This window comes from Nipponia nippon, unplaced genomic scaffold (assembly GCF_047370975.1).
Source record: "Nipponia nippon isolate SJK-2023a ecotype South Korea unplaced genomic scaffold, ASM4737097v1 scaffold_8, whole genome shotgun sequence".
Classification (NCBI taxonomy): Eukaryota; Metazoa; Chordata; class Aves; order Pelecaniformes; family Threskiornithidae; genus Nipponia; species Nipponia nippon.
The window spans coordinates 31,829,832-31,848,687 of record NW_028262402.1 but is presented as its reverse complement, the minus strand read 5'-3'; the positions used below and the strand labels follow the sequence as shown (position 1 = coordinate 31,848,687).

General features: G+C 39.6%; 1 protein-coding gene across 2 annotated transcripts in view; it reads left to right on the top strand.

Moving 5' to 3' along the window:
* The window catches only part of DAPK1 (death associated protein kinase 1), a 90,718-nt gene that overhangs the window by 28,472 nt on the left and 43,390 nt on the right, over positions 1 to 18,856 (top strand). For both annotated transcript variants that reach the window (XM_087741783.1, XM_087741781.1), the window contains exon 3: positions 11,691 to 11,912. In XM_087741783.1, the coding sequence (XP_087597909.1) occupies positions 11,691 to 11,912 (222 nt within the window). The remainder of the gene's footprint in view (positions 1 to 11,690; positions 11,913 to 18,856) is intronic.

The window sequence follows — 18,856 nt, the reverse complement described above, 5'->3', positions numbered from 1 at the left end:
ACACCATGGCTTAAATACCCTAGATCTAGCGAGGTATAGGAGAGGTGAACTCAAGAGTGCTGAGGTTGGAGGCGAAGGTGGAGGTCATAAAAATCTGGAATTAAAGAGGGCTTAGCAAGGGAATTGAACACAGTGGACTGACAGTTGTGAAAATAATGAGAAGGAAACCTTTCAGTTGTACTAAAAGAGCACTGCAAATGGGACGAAGACGGCTGAAGGTGGTAAACACCAGAGATAAACAGCCTATGAAACCATTCAGCTTATTCAAAAATGCGTCTTTCAAAAAAGGCAAAGGGCAAAGAAGGGATGTTTTGTGTGTATTGCAAAACTCTGACCTAGAAAGACTAGTAGCAATACAGCAAAACGTGTGGTGCATGTTGCACAGCGTCTCACCACGTTGCCGCAGTGGGCCACCTGGTGACAGCAAGCCTTCCTTATCGGCTGTATTGTAACTGGGAAATCAGTTCATGGCTGGCGTGGAAGAAAGGAGTGTGAGTAGTAGGACGTGCCATGCACCAAACTCTCTTAAGCCTTGGACCTCTCAGTTTTGTTGCTCCTGCCATTCCTTCTAATCAGGAGGTGGAGTAAACTCGTGAGACAGTTACAGCTGTATGTTTAAAGCAATAAAGCATTTTATTCAAAGGTCTTCACTAGCAAGCAGATGCAGTATTACATTTAACAGATGGGAGCTATTCCCAGGAATCTTCAAGTGCTTCCCAAAATGATTTGGGATCCATTGTATCGGTGCTGAAAAGAAAAATACTACCCAGAGAAATAGTTTGAAGATTTCTGTGTGAATGCTTAAATCTTCTAAAGTATCCATCAGTATTGTCTTACACACTTACATAACATTTTATATGAGGTCTTCTGTGTCATGTCTCGATCATAGAGTAATGATTTCATGTGTGGGTTTTTTTCACTTATTTTGCATCTGGATTATATAAATCCCTCTTTTATTGGCTATGAAAAAGGAAATTATAAGGGTCATTTTTAATGCCATAAGAAATTTGAAGGCAACCTGGGAAATCAGAACTTAAATTCATTTTACAATTATCTAAATTGAGAGAAATTGAGTCATAGGAAATTTTCCTTTCCCTTAAAAAAGATGAAAAATCAATAAAAATGTTAAGCTGAATTTAAGACTAAACAATGTAGTATATAGAAACACACAACTTAGGCAGCTTCAGAAGTTAAGCTTAAGGACTGGGCAGAGGCTTCAAGATGCATCTGTCTTGCAAAGCATTTTCTTCTGAGCAGGTGGCTTACTGAAATCTCTGTTACACCATTGAGTTGTCTGCCAATTTGAGTTTATGGATGTTAACGCCTATTTCAAGTCCTAGCTGAACTTCATTATTTAGCATTTTTAAACAATGATGAAATGCCTTGGTAAGCCTTGACTGTGTCTCACAATTGCATGTTTTGTGTGGTAGTTCAGTTTAGATAATCAATATTTGTTGAAGTATTGTATGTACAAAAGACTTTTGGTTTGTACAGAGGTTACCATTTTTCACTGTAACTCCCATATTCTTCTTCCTCGTTATTTTGAACTAAGACCAATGGTATCTTTAAATAGAGACAAATTTGTGTTCCACGCAGATAAAGTCTTCAGAGGTGATGTTCTTCATGTGATTTGTTTATATTAAATTTGCTGTACATGTTTCTGGTTTAATGCTTGATTATAATTTAATATCTTTGCCTTTATTTTGGGTAATTAAAATGTTCTTGAACACCATTTACTTTTTCCTATACTGTAACGTGTGATGCACCCTGACTCAAGTACGTATCTAAACATCCCTTTAAAGTGGTGAAGTAAACTACAGTTCAGTCACAACTAATTAAATATGAAGGAGGTGGACCACATAAGGAAAATACAAATGGCCTCTTTTTCAAACAGAACCTACGCTGCTATTTTTTTCAAGTGTTTTCATAACTGTTTTCACATTGAATCACACAATAAAGCGTCTCTAACTTTGCTTTTTGTAATTCCTTCCACTCTTCTCCCTACTCTGAGGTCGAATGCCAACATTCGGCAGTCGTGCAGAGTAGATATATTTGCAGCTTTGTGGGGAGGTCTGTGTTACCCAGTCAGAGCACATTTTGCACGCTGAAATCCTGTTCAGTTTAGAACCCTGACTTCAAACAAAGCCTTCCTTAAAGGGAAAAAATGGGAAGGCGCTCTCCTCGGATAAAAGAGGACTGCACTCTCGTTTGGTTACGTAGCAGCCATACTTGGCAAGGGCTATGCGTTAGCCTTCAGGCAAAGTACATCAGCAGGATGCAAATGGTGCAGGCTTTTTGACTCTTTTTAATTTCTTTTTCAAGGTGCTATGTTTCTAAATAAAACCCTTTTCAAGGACAGTAACTCAGTTACTGCTTACAAAGATGGGATATATAAAATACCTATTCACTCTACAGTATAGTGTGTATAAAAAAACTATAAACAAAATATCATGCAGTCATATTTTTGTATCCTGTTTTTACAGTGCTCTTGTCATGATGCATAGAGAGATACTGACATATTTATACATACACAGAGAGTGAGTGAAAGCATTTACACATGCTGCATGTAAACAGGAGGGAAAGAGCTGGGTTGTTTGTTTTGTTTTGTTTTTTTTTTAACTCATCCTTTGTTCCATATCACAAAATTAAGCCTGATCATCGTGCGATTACATTTTTTCTGAACTTCTTGTTCTTAAATGTGAACAATTCTTCAGTCATCTGCAGTTGAAGTTTACTGTCAAATTGCTGATATGTAGGATCCACTTTCTGTCATCTCTGTGTGATGGACTGTAGTAGTTAATAAGTGCTTTTCAGCTCAGCAAATGTATGCAGAGGTGTGTGCACGCATGCACGCTCCAACAGTTACTCGTTTGGCATTAACTATGTTGGAGAAACTTTGTCACAGTTCTCCGGGTAGGATGAGAACATGCCAAGCAGATCAGCCCCTGTGCTTTAGGTGAGGGTGTTGGGAAAGGGCTGTGGGAAGGTGTACTGGTGTGCTTGGTCTTACTCACAACATGTGGGTACAGTATACCAAAAATATTCTAAATCTAGCTCGCTCTCTTCATCTCATTTTCTCTGAGCCAGCCAGAGCCCTCTGATCAATCTGCTTGTGCTTAACAGTAATTACTACTCTGGCGAGCTGTGTTCAGTCAGATGCGATCTTGAATGAATCTGTACGTGGGTAACTGTCTGTGTAGTGAGCCTTGGCAATGCCAGTCACACCCTTGATCACTTGCTTTTTTAAATCTGTGGCCCAGAAAGTGATGTAATACTATTATAAACTGGTATCATGAAGACACTTTGTATCATGGTGTTCCATTCAGTACTGGATACGCGTGCATACATGTACACAAGGAAGTAGCCTTCTGTATTTCCGTATCTCTCTCTTTTAGTCCATCATCCCATGTAATTATTCCTCTAAAATTTTTCATACATGACTCAGAGCAATATATAGAACACCTAAGAAATAATAATAAACAGTAAACAACGTGGTATCTTTCTTGTGCTCTGTCATAGATATAGTTCTTTATCATGCTGTTATGTCCTCCCCTGGGACTAGTGGCTTCTCTTGAGTTTCTAAGACGACAATGAAGAGGCTGAAAAATCACTTTTCTGTAAGCTTAGTCAACATCTAGAGAAGTCCATTAGCAGCCTAATGAAATTGCAGAAAGCAGAAGAGCAACAGAGACATCATGTACTGTGCCGAGGCTGACAGCAAAAGAGGATTTCTGCAGGAGATAAATACATAGCTGAAATGCATGATGAGTTGCTTTTAAAATGACCAAACCACAAAAATATGAGGCATGAGCTTATAAAATGCTGGAGAAAAGAAGAGATTGGACAAATTCCCTACTCCCATGATTCCTCACTTCCTGGTCCATCGTGCAACATGACTTCAGTTGTACAAAGTTCTGGTAGGTAGTTTAGTCTATGGATACGCTTAAGAAGTTAACTTAGCCCACCGTCTTACAGTGTTTGAATCCTCAAATTCTGACTGCTTCATCTTGTGATGCCATCTGTTATAGATACTATCAGTGTTTCTCTTTGTATTACTTTCATTAATAAGTTTGCAGTTACATTATTTGAACTGTATTTGAATGGGTAGTACAACAGAGGTTTCAGTTGATTTATACAGACAAAAAGTGGTATCTGATCATGCAATATTTTTTTCTAACTGGAAGTATATCACAGAGTAACAATACAGATTATTTTGAAAGTTGGGGTTTTTTTTCCTTAAAATATTACACGAGGGAAGAAGTCCTCTTTATACTTTGGATGTTTTGGTAAAAAAGCTTTAAATGAAGTATTTGATGTGTTCATGCTGAAAGATAAACTTCTATCATCACATACATTGAGTCACTATATTGGTATCAGGGTCTTTCTGAAACTGGGTAATTTGACACCAAAAGATACTCGAAGTCAGAAATTAAGAAAGGCAAATTAAGAGACACTTCTGGAGTTCCTGAGTATATCAACACATCTGTGCGTAACGGGGAACTCTGAAGTGAGGAAATAGCAGTTGTTGATAGATTTGTTTGTCTTTGCTTTATAAATCTGTCTGATTTTCCCCTCTGCTTCCCCTTCCTTGCTGTCCTTGCTCTTTTTGGCTTTGCTGCTTTTCCAAAATATTTCTAAGGAAAGTGTATCAGCATGCATTTTACTGATGGGTATAAATTACAACTTGATTTAAACTCCGTATATGTTGGAAATGTACTGCACAATTGCATAACGTGTTACTCTTCTGCCTTCGTACTTGAGCACTGTACTATTAATAGTGTCGTCAAGTTTAATTAAGTCCTTGTATTTGCTTTTCTATACTAGTAGTAGTTGGAAAAGACCGGTCCTAACAATGATCTCTGTGGTGCACCATCAGATTTCAGCTGGCTTATTCTCCTGCTTAGTCACTCATATAGCATTTGAGAAGTGTTTTCTGTTTAGCTTAAATGCTGTATCACATTTAACTCCTCTTTCACCTCTTCTCTTCAGTGCTGCTTTTTTCACGTGTCTCCCAAAGTTACTACTTCTGTCGTGCTATGGCCAGTGTGCCCTTTGCTATAACAAGTGTTGGTGTGCAGCTGAAACATGTTTACGGTGATCAATAGGCTTCAGGTGCTTGTGGCTCTTTCTTCTACTGAGTAATTAGGTGCTGTGTCTTCGTGTTACAGAGTGGTCAAGTACTTTGAGTGCTGCCACTTAGACTCAATGTGGATGGTGAAAATGCATTTCTCCACTATGGACACAAAGCAGACAGCTCCGCTGTCAACTCGGAGATGTGCGTCTGCGTCAGCACTTGAAGTGTAAACTTGTTACTCACATTGAAAACTCTTTTGTCAGAGCTGTTTTAAAAAAAAAAAAAAAAAAGATAAATAGCCTAATCATCTATTCAGGATTCATGTACCCTTCAGATACAGCTGTCCTGCTAAGTTCTCATCTTCATGTTGTTTGCCATTTCTTTTCAAAGCTCTCCAGTACTTGGAGGGCTTGCAGCTAAACAATACTTCTGGCATTCTCTCAGCATCTGTGCTTGAGAATTAAACATTGCAGGGCAAGGGAAGGAGCACAAAAATTGTGAGCACTGTACAAGTATTTCCGACTTTCAGAGCCTAAACAAATATGGTACGACCTTATCAGTCAGTCCTGCATTCATTCCCTATCTGCCTGTCCATTTTGGTTGGCTGCAAAATTAAAAACGTGATTTGGGGAAAGGGCCCTTATGTTCCCTAGCATGCGCTCTGCGGGGAAGAGAAAAGATGTGCATGCACACTTGGAGAAACTCTCCCTGGCAAGATAACTTGTTTTAGAGTATCCCAGTTTCTTCATCTGTCAAGATCAATGAAGATTTTTCCTTGCAGATGTAATGCTGGTAGCTAGCACTAAAGCTGCTATTCCCTGAAACAGGTTGTCTTTTGAGCGTGGTACACATGAAACGCTACCGCTTCCCAGTCGCATCTGCTTGGAGTGCTCTATTAACCTATTAACCATGGCTTACCCCACCCTGCTAATGCTGATAATAGCTTACTTCCTCAATGGGGTAATGTGTAAATTGGGGTAAAGTGTAATGCTTTGTGCTGGTGACTCTCAGCTGAGGTACTGTAAGCATTATACACGCAAGAGAGGCTCTCAAGTGCCACGTAAAGTTTACCGTCTTTTGCAAGACCATAAAGAGAGAGAGAGGAAGGAGGGGAAGGAGGTTGCCTCCAATTTGGCATTGCAGCTGAACTGAAAATGTCAATTTGCTTGATTTAGAAGGTGGAGAGGGACTTAATGTAGCTATAACCCTTCACAGTTCATGGCGAAGTCTTCCTTTCCTTTGGAAAAGACTCATTTGGGTACTGCTGCCTCACCGGAGAGCTTTGTGAGAGTTCACCTTATTAGCAGAAGCAGCTCAGATGCCCTTGATGACAGGCAGAGGTATGTGGGTGGCGGTGGTGACCGATGGAGCTGAGTGATGCTGAGACACTGCTGAGGGTGGAAATCACCTACTCAGTCAGCCTTTCCCGCTGCACATCTCCAAGGAAAGACAAAAGTGTCCGCAGCCTGCTGCTGACTTCTGTTGGGGAAAACAAATGGCTGTATGGTTGAGTTGCAGTTTCTTTCATGGGCTAATCTGATAGTACTACGTAAGTCTCTTTCTGTTGGATTAGTACAATTTTTAAAAGGAAAGCAGTCAAACAAATAGTAAAAGCAGTTGGATCTTAATATATTTGCAGAGTTGAGTAGCGAATACTGAACTTTTAAAATAAAAGAAAAAAGTGCCTAAGTGTCAGAAACTTACCAAGACATCTTATTACTCTGATGTCAGCATAACGCCCTTTCCTTATTCCTATCCCCTGCTCCCGTTAAACTTCATCTTTTGAATGCAGTCCTCAGAAGGTGGCACAGAGAATTCCCCATGCTTGCCCTCTTGTGGCAATAAATAGCAGAAAATTGGTCCCTGAGGGTTACTTGAGCATTTCTGTGCCCAGCTTGGACCTGTTTTGCAGGGTTCTTGGGGCAGAAATTTCACTCCTCGCAGAAGGAGCTGGCTGAGAAGAGCTGGTGCAGAAGGCTAGGAGTGAAGAGGAATACAGGGTGTCTGGCACCCCTAGTCACTGTGATCATCCTTCTGGAAAAAATGAAAGGACTTTTTTTGTTTTTTCCCTTTTATTCTAAAACGTCCGTCTTTGTAGTTAAAACTGTCCATAATTCATGCTAATGAGTAGTTGTTTTGTGATCCAACTAAGCCAGGGCCAATAAAGGGTTGAGTATAGATGCTTTATTGGTGATTCCACCACCTCTCTGCATACCTTCTGCATGTGTGTGTGTATATATATATATGTATTGTAAAGGGCAATGTGTGTCATCTTATGATGTAAAAAAGATGGAGAAATGTAATGGTTAGGTAATGGGATAAGTACTTGTTCTGAAGTGAGTCTGAAAAATCACTGGATGTGGAGATATCATGCCAAGTGTCCCAAAAAGAGTAGATTTAGGATAGTAATTAACTGCTGGTTGAGTAAGAATTACAAGATCACGAAACAAATTACTGTTATTAGCAGAAGTATTTGTTCTCACGTCAAGCTGTCATCCTGCTTCACTGTTTAACCTGATTCTGCCGTGTGGGAAAAAAATTATGTCAGATACTTTATTAAGTGTGAGTTTGTGATTTACTTCGGGGGGGGGGGGGGGTTGCAGTGTAATTGTCTCCTAAAATCATTTTTTGACCCCACCCACTTTAAATCAAACCTACAAAAGCAAGGGAACTTAAAAAACTAAAGGGCTTTTCTGGCTTTGAAGATGCTGTATGAATGAATGCTGGATCTGAAACTGTAGGACCTGTGGGAGAATATTACTGGATATAAATGTGTTAGCCCATACAGAGCTGACTTATAACAGCTTGTCGCTGCGGTTCTACAGGTTAAAGCCCAGTAAATAACCTTTGATTTACACCTCTCCTCTGCTTTTAAAACAGGAGTTTAGAGAGAGTTGTAAAATGGTGTGGCTTGCAGGTCCCAGGCATGAAATAGCCCCTTTGATTGCAGCTTAAGTGTGATCTGCATGTACAGCGTTTAATAACAAACAACTAATTGTCGGGTTACGTGCTGAATACCACAACAGCAACAATAAGAAGGTTATTGGTGTATAACTGGCACTTACTCTAGATACCTGTTCGTTGCTAACTTCCTTGCAGTCTTCAGCAACGTCAAAGATTTCTGGAGCCTGACATCCTAATAAACCATGGATGGGACCAATCTGTAAAGTCATGTGGTTTTAAACAATGTATTGGTCTTCTGATAACACTTCTATATTGAATTGTGATAGATCAGGACATCCTTCAAACAGGTGGTTGTAGTTGGAGAAAAAAGTAAAAGAGTGAAAAAATAAGGCTACGTAGCTCAGAAGAAGAGAGGAGATCTACTTGTCTTCCCTGGTCCCCTTTGTTTTAGTAGGTCAGCCTCATGCTGTAACATCACAGTTGACCCATTGCCAAAATAAGATTAAACAGCCTTAGCCTTAAGGGCATCGGAAGCATGAACTGACTTTGGGGAATGGTGTGATTCAAATATGAAAAATACTGTGGAAAAATCATCTTTCTTTAGCTTACAGGTCCACAGCCAGGGCATGTTTAAAAACACTTGCAGAATGTCTTTTTATTTAGAAAGAAGCCTAAAATTCATTACTCTCTTCAACGAAGAAGCACTAAAGCAAAAATTCTGTCATGGGCTAAAGATCAGAAATTAAAATACCAGAATTTTCCAAAAGTCAATGATACATGTTTTGCCAGTGAAACATAGATAACTCTTAATCCCAGTCAACTTTTATAATTAAACCTTCTTGGATATCAAAATGTATTTTATGTCCATGTACTTCAGAGTTAGTTTTCAGTCCCAGCCTCTCCAGAGCTAATGTTATCAGTAATTTTGGTTTTTTAGTCTTTTGGGTTTTGTTGTTGTTTAGTTTGTTTGGTTTGTGCTGTGAGGTGGTTTTGGTTGTTTGGTTTGTTTTTTGTTTGTTTGTTTGTTTTAATGAAGCAGTAGCTTTTGCCAACCTTACGAGGTGAGCATCAATAAGAAAATGGTTAGCCATGTAGCATTCAAGCCTATAAAATGAATCATAAGCGGAAATATTTTTCTTCCTCTACCAGGCAGTTCAGGCTTCTAGCCTGAAAGCCTGCCAGATAGCCAAAAGGCAAGCAGTGGCTTTTTACTTCCTTCTGGTCTGTGAGCTTGAGTAGCTGTTCAGAGTTGTGGTAATGCCTACATTGGTCTACTGCCTGACTTTGCAGTTTCTCTGGAACTGTGAACTTTCTGAAAAGCTGATTGCTTTTTAAATAAAGCTGAATATCTCTGTGAAGATGTGCATGTTGTGGGGGAGAGAGTGAAAGAATCACTGCTTTCCACCCCACCCCCCCGTAAGCAAGGGCCAGAAAACTCTGCTTGCACTTCTCTGGAGCAGTGCGAATGCCTAAGGGCATGGTCGACACTGTCTGGCTGTCCCGCAGCGCAAGATTGCTCAGACCTTGGAGATCAAACCCAGAGCCACTGTTGCAGGAAGAGTTGTTGTGGAGTTGAACTGAACCGAGCAGAGAGGGTTGATGTACCTTGGGGGACCTTGCCTAGCCCTCTGCTGCCAGTTGAGGATGACACACATCTCCCAGAGATCCTGTGCCTTCTCTGCCAGTCCCATATAGAATGTCTTAGATGTCCAAGAGCATCTCAGATAGCACTAGCTGACCAAGCGTAGGCAGGTGAATCAGGTCTTCCAGCCTACGTGTGATGGGGGAGAGGATATCGTGTGGTCTAAATCACTGCTCTGTCCACTGCAGTTTGTAATAATAACGTGTTGGGCCCTGCTGGTAAACCTGGCCCTTGACAACTTTGTGCAGATTTGGGTGAGGGGAGGGGAATTTAAGGATTTTTTTTTTTCCATGCAACATAAAGTCATCTCACAAGTTCATAAACTGATTTCATGAAGTAATGAAGAATGAAACTTGATTGGTGATCGTAACATTGAAATAAAACCAAACCTCAAAACTTAAAAGACTGTTGACTGCTTCTCTCGGAGTTTACTTCTCTCACTGCCCGTGGCTGCATTCAAAGGCTTCCCAGCTGGTGGTGGCTACTCTGGAGTCCCTTTCTAGGAGTTCATAGGAGAGGATCTGTCTCTGCCCTGCCCTCTGCAGGTGACAGTCATTTAGCCTTGCCCAACTCTGTGTCCCAGTTCAAGGCAATTTGTCACTCAGGGTTCTGTACAGGGTCAGCATAGTAATGGTGGCAGTGGTGACGCAGCAGCATAAAGTGTTCTTAGCTGATAAGCCCTCTAAATTAAAAAATCATGAGTGTGATTTTCTCTTACGGCATTTTATTATCTTTGTTTATTGCATAACACTGTTGCTGATTAGTTATCATCTTCTATTTTCTATCTGTCATGCATTCCTTAATGGCTTAATTACTTTGTCAACGTATTTGGCACATGTTCATTCTCCAGTAATAAGATAGTATTGTGCATTGAGTTCATGCATGAGATGTGTAGCTTTAAGTGATTCCCCACTTGGCACTTTGTCATTATGTGATGCCCTTTTTGTGGGTGATGCGTCTTCCTAAAGACCTCTCTGGCAGTTGTAATTAATTAACCACTAGTACAGATTAGCTCCTCTTCCAGGTACTGGGTGGAATTATATATGCCTCTGTGTTACATCACTGTGTAGGCAGTCAAGCCTACTAGGCTTAGCTTTGATTTAACCACCGCTCTAAGTCTACATTAGGGGACCACTTCTTCAGTTAACTGGGTACGCTAACTTCAAAAAACTTTCTCACTGGTACATTCTGTAACTCTGCGAATTTTTCATACAGTGAGTGAAATAAATGAAGAACAGAATTGCTAGAGAATCCTCAGCGAGAGATTAAGAAAATTTAAAAGGAAAACTCAGCAATATCAGAAATCCTGTTCTTGCTTTAGCTTAGCATTAGATTCCTGGAGATTTCTGATCTGAATCAGTGTGTACATCTAGCAGCAACAGGCTTATACGTTAATGATAACATGCTGGAGTCATCGGCTTCCTGGAGTTACTTCTGGTTTGTAACACAATCACAGGTTTTTGTTCCTCAGTGCCTTGGTACTTTTCTCACCTTCAGACTCTTCCTACTTAATAAGATGATACAACTGTAATTCTTGATATTACTGTATTTAGTCAGTGCTTTTAAAACTGAAAACCAAAGCAGTGTCCTGAAACCCAATATTGTTTTAAAAACTTTTAAAAATAAAACTTGAGGATGGAATAAAGTGAATATTGACAGATCATATAGATTGGAAGAAAATAAGGACAGTCTCTCTTGCAGAACAAAAAAAATTGTCCTCAACGTGCATGTGGAAGGAGAAATACGGAAACCGATACTTTTCCCCAGTAATCCCTGATGCACATATTTGTCAAAAATCCAATGATCTACACAAGTGTTATCTTTCACTTAGATATGCCAAAATGTGTATGTATGTACGTTTGTGTGATGTAAAAGCGGTATCTTAACTTACCTTTTCTGCGTCCTCTAAGTTTTTTTTTTCGGGTATTATTCTAGATTGCATAAAAAGCAGTAATGTGCTTTAGTCGAGTTTGTAATTTGGAGGTACAGCTTACTCTTATCTCCAAACTTCTTTGAACCAAACACTGATCTTCATTCTTTCCCTTTTTTTTTTTTTATTTTTTTTTTTAGTGGGCAGTTTGCTGTAGTGAAAAAATGCCGTGAGAAAAGCACTGGTCAGCAGTTTGCAGCAAAATTCATCAAGAAAAGGAGAACGAAATCCAGCCGGCGTGGAGTGAGCCGGGAAGATATCGAGCGAGAAGTCGGCATACTAAAAGAGATTCGACATCCTAATGTGATCACGCTGCATGATGTTTATGAGAACAAAACAGATGTCATTCTTATTCTGGAACTGTAAGTAGCTCTAGAGACCCGGGGAGGAGTAACAGAATATTTGTTTGTTTGTTTTAAAAAAAATAGACACTTTCTCTGAGAATCACAGTGATTTAACAGATGTTCCTTACCACCCCAAATGAAGATAGATAATAGCCTGAGAATTCTTTGTTTTTAAGTCAGAGCCGTAGCGTCTTGATTTCTACACGTATTTTTAACTGTAAATGCACTACAAAGGTTAAAAAAAATCCATCATATTTATCTGCTTGTTGCTTTAATCACTGTTGGTGTTACGGATCGAGAGGAATAGCCTGGAGCTAAATAAACTGATTTGAAGATAAGAGCAGAGGGAAATAGAGATTCTAAGTGGAGGTTAGTTTAACAAATTTTACTGTGTTTTATGTTGGTGTAAAGTAAAGTAGCATCATTGAATGCTTTTTCTCTTTTTTTTTTTTTTTAACCCACGTAACAGAGAACAGAACTTTCCCAGTTCTGTCCTGTTGAAATGTAAACTGAGCTTTCATATCCTTGTTTTAGTTCCCATTTTTCATCCAAAGTTATTGCTAATGGATTGAGGTAAATATTTCGGCAGAGAATACTTCTGCATTGTTTCAAATCTGGCTTCAAGTTCCTCAAAGGTTGCAAGTTTAGAAGTTAAGCATTACTCGCCCGTTACAGTTTGGCAGTGCCTGCTCGTGGGACGTGCGTGTCTTTGCATAGTTTGCACACCTGACACTGTATTATTGCCACACTTGCTCTGTATCAGTTAAACGTGCTTTAGAATAAGGATTTTGTGCAAGCAAATTATTTGATACCAGAATCTTGGGCAGCACTTGCATCTTTTCCTTGGCTGTTTGTGTGATTTTTCTTATGTAGGTTATGTCTTCCTGTTTACTAGCTTTGGTAAATGGTATTTCCACCTACCTATACGGATACTTTAGTTTTGCATGCTTTCAGTAACATATGTGTAGATTTAAAGTATAGATTTAAAAAGAAAACTGGAAAGTAGATTTTGGAGTTTCACCTTTTCTATGGTATATAGGTGCATGATACTGCTTTGTTATGTTAGAACATACTTTTACACTTCCAGTCCAGCATGTGGTGGTTTACTGTAGTACTTGTAGTCTGGGTTAGGTTTTTTAGTTCCAGAAGTATACACTTGCATTAGTTCGTCAACTTTGGATAATTTAAGCAAGTATTTTTTTAAAAAAAAGCTAAATTATAGAATCATTAAGGTTGGAAAAGGCCTCCTGAGATCATCAAGTCCAACCGTTAACCTAACTGCCCGGTCCACCTCTAAACTGTGTCTGTCTGTGAAGTAAAACGTCCTTATATTCCTGTCAGAATATCTACTACTCTTGGGTTTTGTTCAGAACTCTTCAAATGCATCGTGAATACACAGCAGAGTTAGCGTGATGCTTCCTCCTCTCCCCATGCGGCACTAGCTCTCACGTTCTTCCTGTCTGTGACCTTACTGTCAGTGTATCGCTGCTTCTGCAGCGCTTGCTTTCTGCTCTGTAATCTGTCCAGATGAAATCGGGCCAGCATCTGGACATCAGAGCTCTGAGGAAGACGTGGTAACCACAGACAGTCGTTCTGCTCCCCCTCTTTCTACATGGGATAGAAGCTCTTTTGGCAGCGAGGCTGCTGTGTGTGTCTGTGCGTACCCACTGACGTTCATTGAATGGAAGCATATACTGCTTCTGACAATGTGTGTTAATATTTCGTAAGCTTGATAGTGTGAAGCTCAGCAAACTATTTGCCTTGCAATTTAGCAAATTGCGTTGCCTAGTTAACAATCCCCATATAGTTTCAGTTGGAGGCTTTTTTTTTTTTTTTTTTTTTTTTCACTTTTCCAAACTGCTATGTGAGTCTTTCAAGTTGAAGAAGTGCTATTTCGGGTATCACAAAGGTAATGCATTTATTTAGTTAGAGGGTCGAAGAGGAAAAGATAGCACGTTGGCGATCCCTTTGTAAACGGAATGTACTAATTGCTGTAAAGTTTTGTAATTCTCAAAATCACTATATTATGTAAAGCTATTGAAAAGGCAAAAGATTGTCATTTTAATTGCATGCTTAGACACTTAAATATGTAATCCCTTTCTTCTAATGCTCTAATATTCGCATTTTGCCTAGGGACCTACTCACCCGACATTCTTTGTTCTTAAAGAGCAATTTCAAACAAACAGAAACAAAGCTGAAAGCTCAATAAATAACCTGTTCTGCTGTCCTCAGAATCCATCTTAAGTGACCGTTTTCCTGTTTGATAGAACACGGCATTTTTCTTGGGGCGTGTGTGCCTTTATGACTACAACATGAGACAATATGACACATACAGACAGGATTCTGTGTAACTTAATTTCTCTAGAATTTAGAGAGAAACTAAAAAGCAACATTCCAGCTATGCATGAGAAATTCATAACAAAAACAAACAAACAAACAAAACCCAGAAGAAACACTGATTTTGTGTTAGTAAGCAAGTGTAATAATGCAAACAGTGATGAGGAAAGGTATCTCTGGTTTCTGTTCTTGGTAGAAGCTGCAGCCCATAGACGCCAAGCCACTACAGCTACTCTTTTGGCGACTGACAGTAGATGTTAATGTGCACGGTCTCAGGGCAATACCATCTGTTGCCTGTTCACTATTGATTCACTATTGATTTTTTTAATCTCCTGGTTCAGCAAGAGATCTGCAGTATTGCGTGCAGCCTCCTAACTATTTTTCTGCATTATCAGTCAGCTGCTTCTCAGAGGTGAGCAACTGACTGTAGAAGTTTTCATTCCATGCCCTCACAGCGAATATTATGTCAGCCAGCAAAGTATTCAAGGTGGCGATTTGTATGCAGAAGTATGTGGGGAGTTTATTAATTATTGCAGTGGCAAGGTCCTCACAACACTGAATGCAAAACAGAGCTGCATATCAAGAACTTTATCCGCGTAGGTGTTTGGAGGTTTTACTCTCAACTACCTTATGGCAGGAAACTGACCTACCAAAAAGAAATTTACAAAACATTTAATTTCTGAAACTTTTAAAATCAAATGCTTCCTTAAAAGATTCAGCAGTCGCACACAAGCATGAGACATCCTTGAAAAGCCTTACTTTATTACAGTCTTTCGGTATATTTAGAGAAATTGTGTATATTTTCATATTTCTAGGTCTTACTTAGGGGCAAGTGTCTCCTTGATTTGGAAGTAACCTTTGAAATGCCAACTCTGTGGACTCTTCCATCATCTTGCAAGGAATGCTGTGCATATTACTTAAGAACTCGAAGACACTGTCTCTTCCTCATCTAACTTGGTTCCCCTCTTGCTAGCCTGCTGGTAACCTTGGATGCATAATCTGTCTATTTTGTGTTTCCTTCCATTTTATCATGTCTTCATTTAGACTGCAGATCTACAAAATACACTCAGTCTGTGGTGCTTTGTAGAGCCTTGGTTATCGTTTCTGGGTACAACTGCGAAGAATGAATACGCTTATCCTGAATTATATAGTAGTTCCTTAGAATGCTCAAGAGTAATGCAGATGGTCTCGCTTTTTAAAATAGCTTGATAGCAAAAGCTAACTCTTTTCACTGGGAAGCTATGGATGGAGTTACGTATTTATACTTTTATCTGCAAAAAAACATAACTTCATTTCTAAATTATAAATCTTAATTTAAGACCTTTAGCTCTTGTAGCATAGTTCTGAGTGACAAATATCTGGTTTTAAAATTCAAAAAAGGAAAAGAAAGCTTTGGAAGTCTTAGCTCAGAGAGGAATGACATTAACTTACAAGCGATTGTGCATTAATTACTAGGTTCTACACTTTTTTAAAAAGTTAGTTCCTGTATACTTTCTTTACAATTTAGTCCTGTGCATCCCAGTGTGTCAGAAAGAGTTGCCACCTTATTGGTGCCTTCATAACATTCACCAAAACAGAATAGAGCAAGGAGAGGGCGATAGATCCATGTATAAAAATTCTGATGATGTAATGAGTTGCTCATTGAAGAGTGAATAAGAGCAAATAGCGATGAGCTCTTTAAATTCCTCTTCTGTCTTGTTGGGGAGTTAATTTACCATGTTAGACTTATAATAACTTGGCTTCCAGAGAAGCTTGAAGTTTGCACAGAGTTTCTTTAGTTTTTAGTTGTCTTTTGATAGAAATAGCTCAGAGGTTTTTGTTAATTTTACCTGTAAGTCGTAAGAAAGTTGTTCTTGAGTGGCCTTTTACTGAATTTCGAGAGGAGGATTGAATCGTTGGTGCTTACTGTGATGTAACAGCAAGTAAGCAAGCTCTGCACCGCTAATTTGTAAATGTTGTGCCACCTTTTGACTTCAAAATCCTGAATTGTAGGCCCACAGATAGATGCACGGAAGATGTGTAGACAGGTAAGAATGAAGCCTTGACAGGGCTGAAAAGAAAGGAGCTAGAGCCAGTGTGGCTCTGCAATGCACCAAGCACGCCTCGGAGGGAGAGCATTTGGCTTCTGGGCTCTGCAGTCCCTGAGCAAAATGCATGGCACTCTTGTATGCTGACCCTCAATGCTCTTCATACGTTAAATTTAAATGTCTGAGGTGGGATCAAAATACTAAGGCACTGCGCTGGGCCAGAGTGTCAGCAACCATGTGCGTTATCCAGACTCTGGGCACTTAGGGAAATAAAGTGATGAAAACGTAAATACCAGCCAGGTTTGGGTGCAGGAAAGATTCACAGGAGTGTTCAGGTCTCCCTCTTCGTGGGACTTAACTGCTTAAACCTTAGTCTGGGTTTTGGTGCCTGTGTTCTTCTAGCTGGCCATTCTCAAGCCAATGCTGCTTCTTCAATATAATTGAAGAATTTAGGCACACTAAAGAGAGGATTTCATGACAGTTGGTGTCTCTAACAGAAGCTGGACAAATGAAAATAATAAGGCATAGTGATGCAGTAACATGCCTTGATTTTTCTGGTAGCTAGATAAAGAAAAGAAACTAAGTACAATGTTGTTCAGTGGGTAGGTAATGTGATGAGCTAGCAGCCCTGTTCTGCTCTTTCAAAATATTTAGTACTTTATACTTCTGAGGACTGGGTTGGTAACTGCACAATTCATAAGGGCTGTGAAATGAAGTGGATGTAAAACCCCTTAACCTTAAATAAAACAGAAGTAGCAATATTTCAGTCTAGTCTTAGGCTGACAACTTCTGTTTTGAAATAATTGAAGGAGCCATACAAGAGACACATGACCACAGAATCCTTAGGGAAAACGTTTCTTCTGTAAGTTGGCAGAAGAAATTTTTCGATTAGAGAAGAATTCAGATAATTTATCAAATTGAATCTGCTTTAAAAAATTGAATAAATTGGTTCTGGAATTCTTCATTAACTTTACTAGATTATGTTGTTTAGAAATGTAAGCAACGTAAACTAAACCTTGTAAGCTGCAACTTACTAGGTTGAGTTTCTTCAAACAAGGGGTTTGGGCTTAGGTTTTGGAGTTGGTTTGTGTTTTTTTAACTTTGCCAGAAATCCTTAGGTAATCATTAATTATCATTTAAGTGCTATTACAGTACGAGCAACGTGATCAACATGGCATGTGACTGAGTCACTATGAGGTGACCATGCTGACTTTGAAGGTTAATTGGCTCTTAGTTCCCGGTGTAGGTTCCCATAATGACTTCCTCTGACATCTTGTGATCAGTTCCATTCCATAGTTAAAGAAAGCCTGGCAACTTGCAAAAGCACTATCCTGAAATCCTTTTTGCACAGGGGTGATGTATTTTCTTTCCCAGAGGGAGATATGTGGGTTGCAAACTTATCTGTCAGCCTTCCTTCAGGAAGGCTGGGAAATGGTTTTACCACTGTTGCATTTTATAAGAAAGAATGCAGTTGACCTGAAGCTTTATTTCACTTGTCTGGGAAAGCTAGCACCTCTACCTAGAAATATTGGGGAGGCAACACATAACAGCTTTGCTCTTAGTGAAAATGTTTATACAAAATACTTCTAAAAACATGTGCTCTGCTGCTCAGAAACAATATAAAATATAGTCATGTTATAACAGTGAAGATAGATTTGCTCATCCCTTATGGCTTTATGTGTTATAACACAGTCAATAATATAACCTGTCCTTTAGAATTAAGATGTGACCTCCATCAATCACAAATTCTTATTTTATTGAGCAAAATATTTGAACAACCTATTACGACTGCAAAATTGTGACTTAGTTTAAAGGTAAACAGAAAGGTTTTATAGAGGAACGTTAAAGAATTAATGCTTTATAGGAAAACAGTATGGGAAGGTGAACATAGAGGCTTTGCAGCCATAAAGGAATTTAGCTGTGACTTGGCTGTAATCAAGTTCCTCTGTTAATCTGAAGGGGTATAGGTTGTTGCCCATTGGTTACTTGCTAGCACTTTGGAGATCAGAGTTGTGTTAGGGCACAGATGAACTACTCAGAAAGCTGTCCATTAATTCCTACCAGCAAACAGAGGAATTGAACGGAGAGAAGCTCTGTGCTTCCAGAGGATACAAGGTACAGATACTCTACGGGAAGAAACACGAGTGCTTGGTGAACCTCTTGCCTGTGCTCCCTTCAGGAAGCAATCTGTATCCATGTGGTGGTTGGCAGCAGTCTCTTAGATGCTGCCTCTGCAGAGCCCCAAAGGCAATCTGGGAGTGAGTTTGCGTGGCCTTGGAAACCCGCACAATGATCTAGTTTCAGCCAGATTTCAACAGGGTGTTCGTGCACCAGCAACCCCAAAGCTAACTTAGAAAAAAGGCTGGGGCATTGTAATGGAGGCGGAACCGATGTACTTCTTGGGAGAAGCTAACATTCAAAAAGATCAGTCGTAGGGGCTGATGTATGGAATTGTCTGCCCCTTCTCCTTTAGATTAAGGCTGCCTCTTGTGTGTGAGACGGGATATGCACAGGTACATTGGTGGAATGGGGCTTTCTGCTTGGCTTCTGGCTCCGCCTCTGAAGGTGACCATGGGATAGTAAAATGTGTGGTGTTTA